The sequence below is a fragment of the Salvia hispanica genome, chromosome 1 (genome assembly GCF_023119035.1).
Source record: "Salvia hispanica cultivar TCC Black 2014 chromosome 1, UniMelb_Shisp_WGS_1.0, whole genome shotgun sequence".
Taxonomy (NCBI): domain Eukaryota; kingdom Viridiplantae; phylum Streptophyta; class Magnoliopsida; order Lamiales; family Lamiaceae; genus Salvia; species Salvia hispanica.
The window spans coordinates 32,258,956-32,278,648 of NC_062965.1; the positions used below are offsets into that span (position 1 = coordinate 32,258,956).

The 19,693-nt window shown below is 32.7% G+C and overlaps 1 protein-coding gene and 1 long non-coding RNA gene across 3 annotated transcripts; one reads left to right on the forward strand and one right to left on the reverse strand.

Annotated features, from left to right (window-relative positions):
- Positions 1 to 652: 652 nt before the first annotated feature.
- LOC125204582 lies at positions 653 to 3,886 on the reverse strand. 2 transcript variants are annotated; one of them, XR_007173595.1, is made up of 6 exons: positions 3,748 to 3,886; positions 2,768 to 2,955; positions 2,558 to 2,687; positions 1,759 to 2,072; positions 1,191 to 1,299; positions 653 to 1,088 (listed from the first exon to the last, which is right to left on the reverse strand). It is a non-coding gene; the product is annotated as an uncharacterized LOC125204582 (long non-coding RNA). The 2 variants fall into 2 exon arrangements; XR_007173594.1 differs by having other exon boundaries at positions 1,759 to 2,687.
- A 14,498-nt stretch (positions 3,887 to 18,384) lies between these two features.
- Positions 18,385 to 19,360, forward strand: LOC125204562 (kirola-like). Its single transcript, XM_048103252.1, has 2 exons — positions 18,385 to 18,628; positions 18,882 to 19,360. The coding sequence occupies exons 1-2, from the start codon at positions 18,439 to 18,441 to the stop codon at positions 19,151 to 19,153; spliced, it is 462 nt and encodes a 153-aa protein (XP_047959209.1). The 5' UTR covers positions 18,385 to 18,438; the 3' UTR covers positions 19,154 to 19,360.
- Positions 19,361 to 19,693: the final 333 nt, after the last annotated feature.

A 19,693-nucleotide genomic window follows, 5' to 3' on the forward strand; every position in this document is an offset into this window, starting at 1 on the left:
TTCTCCTTCAAATTCGAAAATCACATGTGTTGATACTAGCCCTTGATTTTCTTGATCTTGTGGCTGTGATTTGTTCTCTAGTTATGTACTTAATGGGCACTTGCCCTATATCACTACTCTAATTATGAAAACTTCAGACGACAAATTTAGGATTCTTGCTTATTTCAACTACAGGAATTGTGAATGGTGACTAATGTTGTATTTAGCTATTAGGTTACGCATACGACACTACAAAAAACTCACCATTTAGTGACGGTATCCGTCCCTAATCAGAATTCACTAAACAGTGTTAGTGATGGATTACGGTAGGATAGAAACAGTAATTAAAAAACTTGTCACTAAAAACTTTTAGAGACGGATTTGACTGTCCCTAAATTTACCGAAAACTTCGTTGACAGAATAGGCTGTCACAAAACTTATTGGGGGTTGTGTTTGGGAGTCCGCGTTAGAGACGGACTACTGCCTGTGTATCCGGCACTAAATCTAGTGTTCCATTCGAAAATTAGTGACGCCGTATTTCGTCACTAATATGGTGGATCAATTTATTCATCTATTTTAATCATTATTTTACCCGTATATTCAAATAAACATAAAATCAATAACTAGATAATATAAAATCTACTAGATAAACATTAAATCTATTATATAAACATTAAATCCAAAAAATTGTGATGATTTGGGATCAAAGTAGTTAAGTCAACAGAAGTATGATGTTCAAAAGAAATCCTACATCATATCAAGTTTGTGATACGAGTGTAAATCATATACTTGCTGAATTAGAAATGTGGTTGGACTTGTATGACGTCATCACGATCTCCTTCACTATCTCTTGCACCTCTTGTCGCAATTCTTGGCGCAATTCCTCTCTTATTTCGGCTCGCACAGAAGGATCTAAGCCGGCCGAGGCAGGAGCATTAATTAATTCCTTGAGTTCCTGCTGAGCTGCCACGCACGAGGCTTTTTTCCAGATTCCCAGTCCCAAACATCCTCCTCTTTTTGTCGAGCTTACCTCCAAAAATGTCATTGATAAAGATTTGGCTCAAATTTGCATACTCGCCCCGTGTTGCAGCAATCTCTTGCACTCTTGCCTAGTTAATATGAATGAAATTATATAAACAAACAAATACATATTTATCTATGTTAATTTAAATTGCCTACAAATACATATTATTTAAGTTGAACTTGCTTACATCAACATCTGTAGCTTTCTTGTATGTATAACGCCCGTCCCTGAACGTGTGTATCTCTTGAAACGAGTCATACACTCAATCCATCACCGAGACTCCCTTCTCGGTAGCCCTATTTATCATCATTAGAGATAATTTTAAGCCATTGTTCTCTTCAAAAAAATCCACAAAAACCTAAACAACAGCATGTCATGAAACAATTAATCATTCCCAAATTCAGCAAATCTCAAAATTTTTATATTACACCCAGTACACACATATTACAGCTCATACCATTGGGATGTAGTATCTGTTCTGTACAACATCATCTAAGAATTTGAAACATAATTAGAAAGAGAAAAAAACTCTTGGTTCAGTTTGTAACTTACACGAAATCAACATTTGTTTTTAGGATCGAAACATTTGCTATCTATCATCTTTATACACAAAGTACTACAACATTAGGTAAAATTAGCATTCTATCCCTTATTAGCAGATAATTACTATTTTATTTGAACTTAACTACTACTACCATTTAAAGGGAAAAATTGAACTTTTCCATTTCTCGATCATATAAATGTATAACACTAACCTTTCACATAGATCTCTCCTCAACAGACAACGACTCCCCTCGATGCTTGCTTATTCCAGTGTCAGGTCCATCTGGTTCAGACATTCTTGCCTTCTTTGCTGCTTAAGATTTCTTGATAACATTTTCATCTTTCTAGTGGTCAATCGATCCGGTCCACATCTCCTGAGGTACGTAAATGGGTCGAGATTTACCATCTGTGTACAATGTACACCTTCTTCAAAGTACTAATAAAACTTGAGTATTTTTTTTGCAGCTTTTTCAGTCCACATATTCTTCACCTCATACTTCCAATCATCCGTCTATGAAAATCCCTTCTGTAAAAAAAAAATAAATATTTAGATATTACTGAAAACAATTTTGATGGTTAGTGTATATGAAATAATGTGGACAAGATTTAAAAGCATTTTATTCAAAATTTAGAAACAATGGACAAGTTAGTGTACACATAAATACTACTTAACATCACATGAATCTGACAAGTGAAGTACTACATCAATACTCATGAAAATAGTAGTACATCAGTATATCAATATCATGCAACCTAACAATGAACAAGTTAGTCGACAGGTGAAGTACATCACAAATTGAGTATATGCATGGATTAGCAGTAGTATGAACAATACAAAATAATAAAGTAGACAAATTAGTAGAACTCAAGTCAGAATAAGATATGATAGTACAAAGAAATCCAAGTTCAACATAAATCAATACTTAGGTCTGTTGCAGTTATTGAAAGATCAAATCAACAGTTATAAAGTTCTATGTTAAAGAGGAAAAGTGAGAGGAACATTGATCTTACTCCAAATTCTTGATAATACTTATCTTTTTGTTGTTGGGATGTCAATTTCCAAGTAAAACCTGTGACATTTGGAAGCAGGTGGAAAGAAGAAGTGATCACCCTTGCAATCCTATGATGCGCACATATTTTTCTATAATATCAAAATATTAGTAATTAATTGATGAATAATGTTAAATCAATAATTAGTACTCGAGTGGCGTCTGAACAAACCTTGTGTATGGATTCATCTTGAGTGGCGTCTGAACATCAAAGAGAACATGAGGTCCTTCCTCGACACCCTCTCCTCTATCAACCGAAGATGTGTAATGTGCCATGTGATGTGAGTGATCCTGTGCGAGATAAGTTTGTAGTCGGTCTGCTACTGATACTGATTGCATGACGCACACGATGATTCATGTCTAAGAAAAGTAATGAAAAGTTAGTGTATATTATGTAAATCATTTTCAATATGTGCATTATTTAGACAAATTAATGAACTTACAAAAAGGTCAACCTTATCGTCTATCATCATCATAATCTATCATCATCATAATCATCATTATCAATATTTTCCTCATCGAAAATTATTATATTTTCATCAGAACGGTATCGTCACTGTAACACCCCTAACTCGTTTTGTAAGTCCAACGAATAAATAGTGTCACCATTCGATATCAGTAACACTTAAACAAAAGCTATCCTTTTTCTTTTAATGAGTTACATTTTATACAAAGAGTAAATGAACTCCAAAATTCTCCACATAATTCAGGGACCATCAAGACTTATCAAAGTTATTTGGAAAATTATTAAATCAAACTTTAGACTCTTTTGAACATGCTATAAAATTCGAATCAAGTGGCTGAAAGCTGAAAAACAGATGAAATAATCATTTTCCAATCATTTAAATCCTGATCTATTTCCGTTCATGTTTAATCATATAAATCATATATCTAAACTCATTTTATATGAAAAGAATTCTAAGAACCCAAGCTGTACTTTTCGTTCCTCTTACCATAACTTAGTAGAGTTTAAGCATTCAAATTAATGATCAAAACATGCTCCATACTATCGTATAGTCACATCTTCACTAACAACATTAGAAATAAGTCATCCTTAAATCTCAAACGATGAAAGGCAAAACCTTAGGGTTCATAAACTTATGAATTTATGAATTTATGATCTATTAAAATGTGATAGAAGAGATTAGCTACCTTGATTTAGCTATATTCCGCCAATTACATGCTCGATTTACCAATGAGCACACTAAATTGAAGAAGAAAAATGTCATGTGTAATGAAGGAGGGGATTGCCGTTCCTGCTTCCCCTCAATCCCACTCCCCATAAATAATTCTTTCCTCAATAATGCCTTATATACACGTTGTACGTATCATCATATCATCATTTATTGGAAATTTAGAATCAAATAATAGAACCTGGAGTTGGGAGAGGAAAAGTGCCGATCTATGAGGATGAAGATTGAGGAAGAATTGTGTTTTTTTAAGTGTATTTAAATGTGTCCTCCAACTATTATATTATTATGTGGTACGTTCAATTGCCAAGTGACACCATGTATAATACATTAGTCTTGATTTCATTAGGCCATGTTTGGTCGACAGGATTCTAGGAGGGGAAAGTAATTTGTTTTCTAATTAAATTCAATTAGTAGTTTTTTAAATAATTTTTTGTATTGTATTTTCTATATTCTCAAAATTTGTTAGATGCATATAATGAGAATTATAGTTTTATATTTATAAAATATATTTAAGTAATTATTTATTAGCATTATTGATATTATAAAGAAAATATATATTTTTTGATTAATTGTTGTATTTTTTAGTTTAGTATTTAAAATTAATATAGAATTCAAAATCTTAGACATTTTCCAAACACAAGAAAATAAAATTATCAGGAATTATATTACTAGGAATCACTTTTCTCAAAATCATTTTCCCTATCAACTTTTTTTTACTTTACTGACAACCAAACATAGCCTTTTTGAACTTTCTACATACTAAGTAAACATATAGCGCTAATTTATCTCCTAAAATAAATAAATAAAAATTGTTCCTTTCATTTATAGGACATAATTTCTTTACAACTTTGAAATAACTTGCCACAGTGTCATCTCGATTACTTACAATTCAAACAATAATTTTTTATTCATTCTAAGTCATATATACACTTTAATTCAAGCTGCTCACCATATAACAGACATGAAAATTATCATTCATATTTATTAATTATCACTATTTTTGATATTGTATCATTCACCGCAAGCCAGGATTCTTCAATCACTTAATTAGAATAACAAATTTCTTCTAGAACCATTTTTGGGGCGTTGCAATTCTAACCTCCAAAAAAAAACTTTGTCCTCGAAATTTGACTTAATTTAAAGAACTATCAACATTTAATCACATCAAATCCTCTAAATTTCCCGTAAGACAAACATATTTCCCATATAACTTAATGACATCTTAATATCAAACACCCAGCCTTAAGAATCACATACCAACATGTATAATCCGATATTATTTATCATATCATACTTCTGCAATCCTCTCACATAGTGTCATACTACATAGTAGCTTTCTATTCCCTCCGTCCACAAAAAATAGATCACTTTGTGTATGTCACGGGTTTTAATGTAGAATTGGTAAAGTAAGAAAGAGAAGGAGAAAAAGTAGGTACAGTAAGAGAGATAGAGAGAAAAAGTGAGTAAAGTAGGAGAGAAGGAAGAAAAAGTGGGAAAAGTATAAGAGATAAACTTTCTATTTTAAGAAAGTGATCTATTTTTTGTGGACGTCCCGAAATGGCAAAAGTGATCTATTGTTTGTGGACGGAGGGAGTATAATTTCAAAGTACCAATTAACTCTATATGATTTTATATCACATATATTAATTCCATATTTTATCAAGTAGTCCCATATATCATCATAGAAGTATCAAAATATAGAAGCATACACATTATTAAAGGAATAGGTATGGAGACGCTCACATATTGCCTCCAAGCAACCCAAAACAGAGGATGCTAGACAAGGTGATTCAGATACAAGAAAATCTATCAAAGCGTGGCTTACTAGAGCAGATGCACGAGAAATATTAGCTTATAACGAGAATTTAAAATTAAGAAGCCTGTTTTGGAAACTGAATTTTCATCCATGCATTCAAACTTCATGAGACTTATAGCAGAGTTTAACTCGAACCAAAAGTAGAGACTTCTTCAAGTAAATAAGCAATGCTTATAGTTCCTTCAACTCGAGCTTTATTTTTGACATTGTTTTTCAACCTCCTAAGATATCTTTCGAATGGATACATCCATCAAAATTGAACAAGACCAGCAAGTTGAGCTTCAACCGCCAAATGAATGGGTAAATGCTCCATTGAGTCAAAGAAACTAAGTGAAAAGATATGTTCAAGATTGCATATGACAATCGAAATATTATCCCTGAGTTTGCACATCTCATCTATGCTAACTTCGCAACATGTCAAGTTCTTGAAAAACATACATAAATTTGTAATCGTCTTCCAAACATTTTGTGGAAGAAGCTCGCGAATGCAACAGGTAGTATGCGTTGCATGAAAATATGACAATCATGATTTTTCATTCCAAACACCTTGAGTTTACTCGAGTCCACACACCTACCCAAATTAGACACGTAACCATCTGGAAACTTAAGACTTTTCACCTATTCACATAAGACTTTATTCTCACGACTGTCGAGTGTGTAAGAAGCTTTTGGACAATATTGATACAATTCTTCTTTGGACTTATTTGTATCTTTAGTCCTTCCTTGAACATTAAGTACCGTATTGAATATATTATCAAACACATTCTTTTCAACATGCATAACATTCACATTATGTCGAATCAACAAGTCTTTCCAGAAGGGAAGATCCCAAAATATGTTTCTTTTATTCCAACCAGAACCGGCACGATTGCCATTGTAGTCCTCCATCACTCTCAAGAAACCCAAGATTTCTATCTCATTTAAGATTTCTTCTCCAGACTTTGATTCTAGAGGTCCAACTAAAACCATCACATTTTTTCGAAACGCCCTTTTGTTCTTTCTATATGGATGATTCACTTGTAAAAAATTTTGATGGTTGTCAAACCATGATTGCTTGCTATTCTTCTCCAATATAAATGCATCAGTTTTTTCCATGCAGTGAGGGCAAGCCAATCTTCCAGCCGTACTCCACCCAATAGCATAGAATATGCTGGAAAATCACTTATGGTCCACATTAATATTGCACGAATCTGGAAATTTTGCTTCAATGAAATGTCATAGGTAGAGACACACCCATTTTTCTTTAGGATTACGTGGACCAGAAACTAACACGGTGAGGAACATGAATTGTTCCTTCATACACAACCATGGGGAAGATTGTAGGGTGTCAAAATCACCGGCCACGAGGAATACTGTTGTCCTGCTTGGCCAAAAGCCTTAAAACCATCAGTTGAAAGACCGAGCCGCACATTACGACACTCTGATGAAAAACCAAGAATAACATTGTTCACGTGCTTTCACGTTGGAGAGTTTGCAGGATGTTGCATCACTCCATAATCTGGTGATGACGCATGCCAACGCATTTCAGCTGTTGTAGTTTTTGATGCATATAATCTCTGCAATCGAGAGTTCAAAGGAAAGTAATACTCCCCCCATTCCATAGTAATAGAGTCATTTTGCCATTTTGGTACATTCCATAGTAATAGAGTCATATCCCTTTTTAGTAAAAGTCAACACATTTTTCCACACCTACTTTAATCTCACTTACTTTTTTCTCTCTTCATCTCTCTACCTTTTTCATTTTCCACTTTTTTCTTTTTTGCTTAACTCACCTAACACAATTTTTCTTAATCTCTATGTCGAAAAGTTTTGCCTCCATTACTATGGAATGGAGGGAGTACATCTTTGCCTTTGACACTTGCTTGTTCTTCTGGGTTTTGAATTGTACATGTTCTTTAAATCGTGAACTCCCACAATATCTACAATTCTGTAATTCACTATCAGCTCGCCAAAAAAGCATACTCCCTCCGTCCCTCTGTAGTAGTAGAGGCATTTCTTTTCGGCACGGGATTTAAGAAATTGTGTTAAAAGTGAGTTAAGTGAAGGAAGAATAAAGTAGTAAAGGATAAATGTAGAGAGATGAAGAGATAAAGTAAGAGAGAGTAAAGTAAAAGAGAAGAAAAGTTGGGTGCTTTTTACCAAAATAGGAAATGACTCAGATACAGTGGGACAACCAAAAAAAGAAATACGACTCAGCTACAGAGGGACGGAGGGAGTACAATTATTTGGGCAACAATCAAACTTCTCGTAAAGCCATTCCACGCAACAATTTTTTGGTGCTATAGTAATTATTTGGTAATGAATCCCCGTCAGGTAACCCCTCTTTCATCAATTCAGTTAGTTGGTTATAGCATCTCTCGGGCCAATGATACTCAGTAGCCGAATCACAAATGACAATTGTGAATGACTTTTACAACCAGGCCACAACCCGTTATTAGCAGCATTAAACATATCCTAAATGTTTTGGGCATTAGGATTAGGTGGCTCTTCTGTGTCCTCGTTAAATTAGGGTTAGGTGGCTCTTCAAAATCCATATTTGTGTTGCTAGATGATTCCACTGATCTTTCACCTTGAAACCTCCATATGTGATAAATTTTTATGAAACCAAACCTAGAAATGTGATAATGAACTTCATCTGTATCTCGGTAACAATTGTTATTACATTTTTTACATGGATACCTAATTTTGTCTATATCCATATATACTGGTATACTACTTGAAAACTTGATAAAACTGTAAGTTTTTCTATAAATTCTAGATTGAAAGTACCATTGGAAAGGAAACGCCTATACATCCATCCACAATTTTCACTCATTATTGTAATTCCAAATTGAGCAGGTTTACATCAACATAAGCAAACACAAAATGAGTTTTATATTTTGTCACTTCTTCTCAACACAATTCGGTGGAGACGGCAAAGCTCCACCCCAAGTTTACCTAACATCAACTTTAAACTGAATCAAATTGAAAAACTGAAAAACGTAATCAAATTTAAAATTTCAGTTTGTGAATAGTGTATGTAGTATGTGTATTCTTTTTTGTGTGTAGTGTTTGTATTTTGTATAAATTAGTGCAGTGTATGTATTTTGTGTATAGTATATGTAGTGTGTTTATTTTGTGTATAGCGTGTGTGAGAGTGTGCAATGTGTGGAGTGTGCGTTTCTGTGTATAGTGTGTATATTGTGTGTATTGTGTGTTGTGTATGTATTTTGTGTATAGTGTGTAAAGTGTGGTGTATTGTGTGCAGTGTATATTTTGTATTCCCTCCGTCCCACTAAAGATGACCCACTTTCCTTTTTGGTCTGTCTCAACCAAGATAAAATTAGAAACACCTTTATCTCTACTTTATTCCTTCTCTCCTACTTTCCTCTCTCCACTTTACACACAAAATAAAGATAAATAAAATCTCGTCCTGCCCATGGAAGGGGTCATCTTCCTTGGAACGGATGAAGTATAATGTGTGTAGTGTGTATTTTTTGTAAAATGTGTGTAGCGTGTGTATTTTGTGTAGTGTGTAGTTTGTGTATAGTATGTGTGCACTGTGTATATTTTTTGTCTAGTGTGTATGTCATGTGTAGTGTGCGTATTTTGTGTATAGCGTGTGTAGAGTGTGCAGTGTGTGTATAGTATTTGTATTTTATGTAAAGTGTGTGTGAGTGTGTATTTGTGTGTGTGCACAAATTTTTCAAATTTCATTTCATTTCAATTATTTCATTTTTATTAAGCATAGGATTTAGAATAGAATTGAATTGAATTAAACCTTTCAATTCGATTCCATAGAATTCCAATTCTTATTCCGTGTAACAAACGGGAGCCTAAGGATATTTGAGTAGATTTAGCCTCGTAGTGATATACTAGGTCCGCACCTGGAGACAAGATAACGTTTCAGATGGGCCATGCTAATTAGTAGGCCATTTTCGTCATTAACGATTTTGCCAACTCTATAAAGTATAAAACGACGAATATTTTGTGGTTGATTGTATCAAATTATCACCACACTTTTTTTGCTTAGAAATTTCCTCATGTTTTACGTGACACAGGCTACACAGTAGCTCATGCCAAGCTTAATTGGGAGTACTACTATTTTTATTATTTTTTGCCTTTTATATCCATTCATCTTATTCAAGATATTCATATTCTTAGTGACACGAAATTTTTAGAAGAATTGTTAGGTAGAAGTAGAGACAAAAATATAGTTTGAATATTTTAATAAGAGAGATAGATTTATTTCTAAATATAGAAAGTGGACATTAAAAAAATATATATATTTTTTGAGTAGGACGGCGGGGGGTATTATTTTTTCTAGATGAACACATATGTACTAGATATTGAAAACCAGACTTCCGATCCTTACCTGTCTATCACATTTATTTTTAAGAATATTTTTTCGATAGATAGGGTAACACTACCACCAATATAGTCCGTTAGATCTTATTTATTGACGCCTAGGATTAAATTTTGTGAACACTAGTCTACTGTGATATTGCAGTCATGGTAAACTGCAACATTTTTGTGGTAAGACTGCAATATTCAATGAATAATACTGCAATCTGGTAATATAAAAATTAAAGAATTCCTATTTTACCCGGCACGTTTTTAATTGATTCAGCATAATGCTGCCACAGGGCAGCTTGACAAGCACACGATTTTCAGATCCAGTACCCTAAAATGATGGTATGGTTTCATAATAAAGAGTGTTGACATTTTAATACTATCCCTATATTAGGTTAATCACTTCTATCTTTATGAATATATATGGTTTATCACTTTCAGATTTTAAGAATAGATTAGATGCAATGTATAGAATATGAAAAGCTATTATATATATAAAATAAGGGGTACGTTAAAATGACAACACCTTTTAAAGTGACACTGTGACACCACGCTAGACTGCAATATTATAAACGCTAGACGGCAATAGTATAAACACTACACTGCAATAGATTGCAGTCTAGCGTATTGGATATTGCAAACGGGAAAAATTGCAGTCTAGCATATTAGATATTGCAGTCCTTGAAAATTTACCCTTGAGCATTTTTTATTATTGCCACATGGCAGCTTATCATTCGTCCACATGTATAAATGATTGGCTAGGAATGGTGGTATGGTGTTACTTTAATAGATGTTGTCATTTTAACACAAACCTATAAAATAAACCTTTAACTTTTTATAAGCGAAGTAGCATGGAAAGCTAATTATATAGAGTGTATTAAAAAGATCAAACACTGTCTTGAAATAAAATAAAATTCTGGTTAGGAAATCCTAGAAACCGAAAAGCCTATTGTTTTCTATGGTTAGAAAATCTTAGGAACTTAATATGAAATAAAATAGAAAATTAAGAAATTATAATTAAATCCAAGAAAAATAGTTAAACAATTATTTTCACAAACTAGGAAATTAGTTTTGCTTCGTAAGTATTATGAGAATTTCAAGTCATTTCGACAATGTTTTTTACATTTTTCGTCATCAGCTGAAATCAACCAATATATTAAAAATTTTGATGCTCCTACTCTTTAACTTTATACTAAAACCTATATCCCCTCGTACGATTACCATTAAAATATATGGAATCTCAAACAAGGTTAGATGAGTAAGAGTTAAAGGTTTCCTCATAAAATTAAAATAATTTGGAAGAATTTGGAGATTAAAGAACGCTAAAATTTTATCCTATTTCTTCTTCATCCTTGATCGAATTTTTTTTGGTGGGGTCTTTGGGGATGACTAATGGTGCTCTAAGTCATTGAGGTGATGCTAAGGTCATGAATGTGTCCTCAATGATCTAAAAACATGACACCACTACTAGCAGAAAAGAACGAAAATTATGGCTGAGATCTTTTCGTGTTCAAATTTGTTAATCACCACTCATACTATATGTAACTATATTACAATGTGTTAAATACAAATTACCTCATTCCAAAAAAAGAGCACATTGAGTGACACAACGTCTTATTACAAAATTAATAAAACAGGACCGTTATAAAAGAAAAGTGATTGAAATATTGTTAATAGAGCATGTGCCCCCATTTTAGAAGAAAAAGTTATCAAAAATTGAAGTGTCTCCTTTTATTTTGAGATGGGCCAAAATATCAAAAATAGTCTATTTTTATAGAAAATTGCAAGCTTAAACAATTAATTTTATGTATAACAAAATCAGTAACGAATTAAGTCACTGCTTTATAAGGTTAAACATCAAAAAATCGACAAGAAAAAGTCATTTCGTCTTTCCAAAGTTTAATCGCTAGCTTTTTGAACTCAGTCCCATTAATAACCAATTACTAGTATATGCATTTTATTTATACGGTAATAAATTCTAGTATTCCCTCCTACCCTTAATAGTGGTGTTACTTTTCAACGTGAGATTTAAAAGAAAATTTGTCTTTGTGAGTTAAGTAAAGCAAATAAAGTAGAAAGAAAAAAGGTGGAGAGATGACATGAGAATAGAGTAAGAGAAAAAAAAAATTATTAAAAAAGGAAATGACTTAGCTACGCTTGGACAGTCCATGAATCCAAAAAAGGAATACGATCCAGCTACATAAGGACGAATTACATACAAAATAATCTAGGTTTAAATTTTATAAATATACTCCATCCTTCCATAAAAAATAGACAAAGTTGTTAATGACATGGGTTTTAATACGTAGTAATTGATAAAATAAGAGAGAGAGAGAGAGGCAGAGAGGGAAAATGTGTATGTTAGAGTTCAGTATACTGAAAACATCTTTCGAATGCTTGTATATGTAATAACTCTTCTTTCCATCTTTGACTACCTATCGTGAAAGGTTGCGACGCTAGTCCGAAAGTTTCCTTACCTAAGGAAATGAACGACGTCGGTGTGGTATAGCACTGAAAGGATCAAACAGTGAGATAAGTCTTTCTTGGCTATTTACTGAAAGATGAGGTCTCGGTGATTGTCATTTCTTAATCATTGTGGACATAACATTGAGCATTGATATTGATAAGGCTAATTTCATGCATTGGTTATAGGGATAAATTCTGTGATTTCCCGGGTCTAACAAACCTTTTTGAGCCAGGTGTGTAGAGAAAATTGCCAACCCCGGGAAGAAGACAGAGATCGCCTGGTGGAGGAAGCCGGCAGGAAAAATGAGCTGAACAAGGAAGAGCGCTAGACAAAAGAGCATCGAATCGAAGGGCAAAATGCGCATTACAATAACAGTCTAGAAGTTCTATCCATTATAAAAAGGAGCACGCAATCAACATGAAGGATCATCATACTTTCAGCTCCTAGCTTAGTTTTTCAATTTTTCTCTACACACTCACACACTTGGGGGAAATCTTAGGGGGATTCTCATTTCATCGGAAGTTTGTGGTGCAACACCGTCTCTAAGGAGGCGAAGAAACAATTGTCTTTTATTTTTCTGTCTACTTTTGGTACTCGCCGAGTCCTTGCTGTTCGAGGCTCGGCCTTGTGTTGTTACTATCGTTGGATACTTGGTATTTTGCATGGATATCACTGCTTTTGCTTCGTTTATCCTATCGTGTTGTTTGAGTTTGATTTGCTGATTATTGTTGGTTGATCTGAGTTTGGAGTTGTTTTGTAAGAAATCTGTTGTTGATCGGTTGAATCTACGTAGACTTGTGAGGATCGGAGGTGGAAATGATGTTTGGTTGTTATGGATGGCTTGGATCCGGAGTGGATTAAGCGTCCCGTGGTTGGATCTGCTTGTTCTCGTTTCATTTAGTTGCTTAAGTTCTGAATTCTCGTTTTGCCTCGTCTAGTAGTGTAGATCTGCTTTAGTTTTAACTGTTCTTAATTTCTATCGGTTTAATTTCGTTTACTTTGCTTCGATCTTCGTTCTTGCTCTGTTTTAACTGGTTGTTTCGTGATAAATATTGGAGAAGATGATGTCACTATTAGTTAGTCCTTTAGTTAGTTATTTTGCAGCTTTCCAATCGTACTCTACCTTTTCAGAAAATGGTCCCCACGTCTAGTTTCTTTCCCAAGTCTAGGTTAATTTATGAAACTGTTTGTTCGATCCAGCAATTGTCTCGCTCTATTTCGGTTAATATGCATGCTTTTATGTCTCTGCCTAGATCTAGCTGTTAGAGTAGAATATTTCAATTACCAAGTCTAGGAATTAAAGCTCAACCCCAAAAATTGCGTGGCAGCAGCCAAAAAAAAAAGAGTTCCCGAGTCTTTGAACATGTTTACTTGCTCATTCATCTCTGTGGATTCGATCCCTACTTCCATGTACTAGTTTTCTTAGCTAAAGCGGGTTGAGGGTTTTGAAGGGGGAGTTAAGGTAGTGATTGTGTGCCCAACGACAGGTAGCTCAAGGTTCTCTGAGTTCCTAGACCCAGTGTCTAGCGGATTTCCTGGACCGAGGGTTTTCTTCATTAATTTTAGAACACTCTTTCGCTAACCATTATTAGCTTCTAAACCACTCTTCAGATATTAATTGAAAACTACTTTGACTTATCAAATGGTGAGCGTATTTAGTTGCCCAAGAATCCTGATAGATTGGGTAGTGATCATTAATGTCTAAGTGGAGCTAATATTATGTGCTGGGAGAGGCCAGTCTGCTAATATCCTTAAGAGGTGTTTAGTAAAAGGTTTTATTATTCAGAAAACTGGCCAGTTGGAATTTATTTCATAAATAATAAATAATGTTTCTAAACTAGACCACTTTTGGAAAAAGAAATTAATTAATTAAAGTCATATAGCAGACTTGATATTTATAAATGGATATTTAGATCTTAAACACAGGAAATGATTTAATTAAAGTAGAAGTCCCAGAATACTCATAATTTCGATTTGGACGGGCAGTCAATAATATCTATAGTGGATGATAATAATATCTAAGTTTGGGATTGAATTAAATTGCTTTTAATTTAATTAGTGAAAGCCTGAACCGTAGCTCAATCCAATCATCCACAGATCCCTAGTCTAGCCCAAAATAATTAACTTAATATAAATGGGAATGGAAGAGAAGACAGATTATTATTCTACCGATAAAAATTCCGATCTCTGCATTTGAGAGAGTAGAAAAAAAACGTGAATTAGGGTTCATCTCCCTAGAGATTTATGTCTTCAATTCTTCTCCAGCTTTTGAGAATTTAACGAGTTTTGCCCACACAAAGGTCAAAACCGAGTTAAAGGAAACAGATCAGAAGATCCGTGGTTGAGATCAATTGAAGAAGGTGATAGAATTCAACTCTTCAATTCTTACGGTATGTTTTTATTAATTGCATATACTCCCTCTGTCCCACTAGAAATGAAACGTTTTCCTTTTTGGGTTGTCCCATTAAAAATGAAACGATTCTTAAAATAGAAATAACTTTATCTCTACTTTTTCCTCTCTCTTACTTTACTCTCTCTTCTTTAACTCATAAAACAACACTACATAAAATTCTGTGCCGAAAAGCAAACGTTTCATATTTATTGGGACGGAGGGAGTATTTAATATGATATGTGATTATTTGCTTAAGCACATATTTCTAGTTTATAATTGGATAAAAGCATGTTTAGATGTAAATCTTTCAATCAAACTAAATACATTTCCACTGCAAAACCAATAGTGTATAATTAGTATTGATTTAAAACTTTCCAATTTTAGAATTAGTCTAAATTTGATGAACGACCCAAAATAGTAAATATTGTCTATTTTTCGAAAGGGAATATATAAAATCATCATAATAAAGAGTGAACTATACATGATTGATGGTCCTTGGACAATCACATTTGCATTTCCGTGGTATCTGATAAATTTTATTAGCACCAATAGTACTTGGACAGTAAGGGTAATCACGTTTTTTTTGTCCTTTTGCATATTTCTAGGACTAACATTTTTCAGTTTTTTTTTTTTTTTTTATCTTTAAAGGCATATTCATCCATTATTTTATTTTTACTTCTTTATTCTCATTCTCTTACTCTTACAAATCATTTTGAATTTTTATTATTTTTTAATCCTTAATCACATTTATTGAATTCTACGGAAAGACATATTAATATTCTTGTATAAGCTAATTTAAGACAGCTTATTATAAATGATGGTATCAAACATTTTAGACAGATATAAAATAATTTTTTGTCAAATTTATCTTGAAAAGATCTAGAGAATACTATTCATGTTAAATATGTTTATAAGACAAAAAAATATAAATGGTCAATAAATAAATAATTTGTAGAAATAATAAAAATTAAATATATTTATAGAAATAAGAGAAAGACAATAAAAGAATAAGAGAAAAACAATGGACATATATGGCCTTAAACACAAAAAAAAAAGTTGGAAAAGGTGGAAATGTCCTAAAAATGAGCAAAAAGACCAAAAACATGATTACCCCTGTTATCCAAGTACTAATGGTGCTAATAAAATTTACCACTTACCGTGAAAGTGCAAATGCAATTGTCGAGATACCACTTTACGTAGTTCACGGTGCAATAAAAAAAAAAAAAAGGATAATACCCATTTAAATTATAAAGTTTGGTCAAATTCTGATTGTTCCATGACCTTTAAAATTGAAATATTAAATCACAAAGTTTAATTTTTTCTCAATGATCACATTCATGCACAATATTCATCTTTTAATAATGTTCAAAACAACGTATTTTATTTTAATAATAACATATAAACTTATTTTTGGTATTATCCAAAAAATTGTTACCCTTTATTCTTTAATTAAAATGCACTCTCTAATAGAGTGAAGATCTGCTGCGTAACTTATTTGAGCGTAATGTGAGCGTCTAAATCCAAATCAGCTATATTCCTTATTTTTAGTATTCCACGTAATTGCATCATTAGTTTCTATTCTCTTTATTATCTTTTCATGGCCAATCTATTAATTTATCATATTGTATTTTATATTCAATCTCTTTTCTTCAAAAACCTAAGTGTTTCACTTTTCGTCAACAACTTTTCTCTATTTTAAATTTAAGGTTACTTGGTTGTCTCTTCCGATCTCTCTAATTCTATGTTATATTTTGTTTTTCGATCTCTATATTTCTATTTAAAAAGTCATAGTTGATAGTATTTTCTTTGTCATATAATAAGAGTCACATTTTGTCATTTTGGTTTGTCGACGATAAAAATCACATTTCAATTTTATCATAAATATTAAATATGTCTCACATTCTACTAACTCACTTCACTCACATCTATTATAAATCCAATATAAAAAAGTGAATTTCATATTTCACTAACTTTTTCAACATATTATTCCTTATATTCTTAAAACTCGTGCTTAAACCAAATATGACTTCTATTATGGGACGGAGGAAGTAATATTTACTCCTTCCGTCCCAGTGAAGATGACCACTTTCTTTTTTGAATCAAGATGACTCATTCCTAAAAATGAAGACGCCTTTATCTATACTTTATTCCATCTCTCTTAATTACTCTCTCCTATTAACACACAAAATAAAACTAACTAAACTTTCGTGGCGCCCAAGAAATGGGTCATCTTCATTGGGATGGGGGAGTATTTCGCTTATCACATTGGAAGCATACTTTTTCTTCACCATATAAAATAAAAGAAAATTATCAACCAAGACTTTTTAGAAAAGGATTCGAGAAGACGATAACTCTTATTTATCCAATGAAGAAGAATTGTAACAAAATTAATAAACTGGGGTTTGCCAGAATTGAGAAACATGACACAAAAAAGTCAATGTTGAAAAAAAACTACAACGAGAAATGATTTGGGAAGAATGCAAAGCGCGATGTTGGGGATCTGCAGAGAAAAAAAATGAAAAATATATGTTGGTAATTAATTGCAATGAAGCAAACTTGAGAGGTGGAAATTTGTAGAAAGAGAGGTAAATGAAAGATTGTGGAATGGTGACATGGGATAAAAAAGATACGGAAAAGAGAACAGAAATTAAAACTAACTAAATTGGTAGTATAATTTTAAACACTAAAAATAAGGAATGTGGCTGACTTGGACTTAGGCGCTCACATTACGCTCAAATAAGGTACGCAGCAGAAAAGCTAGTGATTACGCATCAGAAAGACGAAAAAGACTTTTTCTCATCAAATTTTCGATGATAAAGTCTATGAAGCTGTGACTTAATTCGATTTTCACTTTGCCATACATAGGAATAAATTGTTTAACTTGTGATTAATTAGTTTTTGAAAATTATACTCCCTGGTCCGTTAAAAATAGACTATTTTTGCTATGTTGGTCCGTCATAATAAAAATAGACACTTCAATTTATAGTACTTCCTTTGTCATGTCGCACTTTCCTTTTTAGTTTGTCCACAAAAGATGTTACATTTCCTTTTTTTGGAAAAAGCTCCCTCTCATATTAATATAAATATATTATTTTCTCTCTCCACCTAACACACAAAACAACATCCCTAAAATCTCGTGACAATCGCCAAATGTGTCATCTATTATGGGACGGAGGAAATAATTTTTTTCTCTAAAATGAGATGGGCCATATGCTCCACTGTCCACTAAAAAATAGTCTTATTTTCTATTTATATTGTTTACCAAAGTAAGTCCGATACTAAAAATGAATACTTACTTTCAATCTTTTTCTCCTCATTTAATTTTTTTCTATTTTTATCAATTTCGCATGATATCTAATTATTTTTGGAGGATATGGGAGAGATGAGATGAAAATATTTATAGAAAATGACAGCATATTCGAATCTGTGCCATGCAAAATGATTAATAATTACTCCTGTTAAAAAAGGACGCAATGATGAATAACTAGAAAATAATCAAAATAAACTTAGACTAAAATATTACAATTGGGATAATCACGTGAGCCTCACCTATATAAAGGAAAGATTGCAAAGAATATATGTGTAGCCTTCTCTTCACTTGCAATTATATCTAGATAATATATTCACATATTTATACCTTGAGATGGGATTACATGGGAAATTGGTTGCAGCAATAGAATTCAAAGCCGGTGGTGGAGATGTATTCCACGAACTTTTAAGGCACAAACCACATCAGATTTCCACAATTACCCCTGAATTAATAAAAGGATGTGATCTTCATGAGGGTGAATTTGGTCATGTTGGTTCTATCATTTGCTGGGATTATATCATTGGTATGTATTCATGTGTCTCTTCCACATCATCATTATAATTCAATATACAATTTATGTAGTACATATTTCATTTGATTATAAAGTGGGTACTAAATTTTAGATAAATTGACCTAATTTTGTTAGTATTTTCAGTCCCATGTCAATTTAGAAGTAAAAGATTATGTACTATTTCACACCTATAAAAAGATACAATTATTTGACCCTAATGAATCCTAATATTGATAAAAATAAAAACGGTGTGTGCAATATGCAGATGGAAAAGTGAAGAAAGCAAAAGAAGTGATCCAGTTAATTGATGAAGAGAAAAAACTGATCCAATTTAAGGTGATTGAAGGAGACTTGTTGGAGCTTTACAAAGATTTCGTTTTTACAAGTCATATTGAGACAAAGGATGGCATTGATTTGGTGACAAGCACCTTCGAATACGAGATGCTTAATGAGGATGTGGAGCATCCCATTTCAACTCTCTCAATGCTCATTGACCTCATCAAAGCGATTGAGACTCACCACCTTGCCCAACCTTGAATCATTTCCAACACTACAAAGGAGATGTCATATTTTACATTATGATGGTTTGCTTGTGCATCGTTGATTCAATAAGAGTGCTCCTATCATGTGTGCCTCATTGTGTGTGAGAAACGCACTTGGTTGTGTATGTTTAAAATTTCAAGCTATTGTATGTGTGGCACTTGTTATTCTGATACAATTTGAGTGGAGTTTGCTTGTGTTTCATTGATACTATTGCTATTTTACGAGACTATATAGTATGAGTAGGGAGTTGGGCGGTACAATTTTTAAATTATACTCCCTTCTCCCATGAAATGTTATCCAAGTTTGACTTGACACGGGTTTTAAGAAATGTGAAAAAAAATGAGTGGAAAAAGTTAGTGAAATGTAGATCCCACATTTATATATACGGTTTTTATAAAAGATAATTAGTATAATAATTTAGTTGAAAGTATGGTCCATTTACTAAAAATGGAACAAAATAAATAAAATAAAAAAAACAAAGTGGACAATATTTCACGGACGAACCAATATAGCAAAACTGGACAACATTTTATG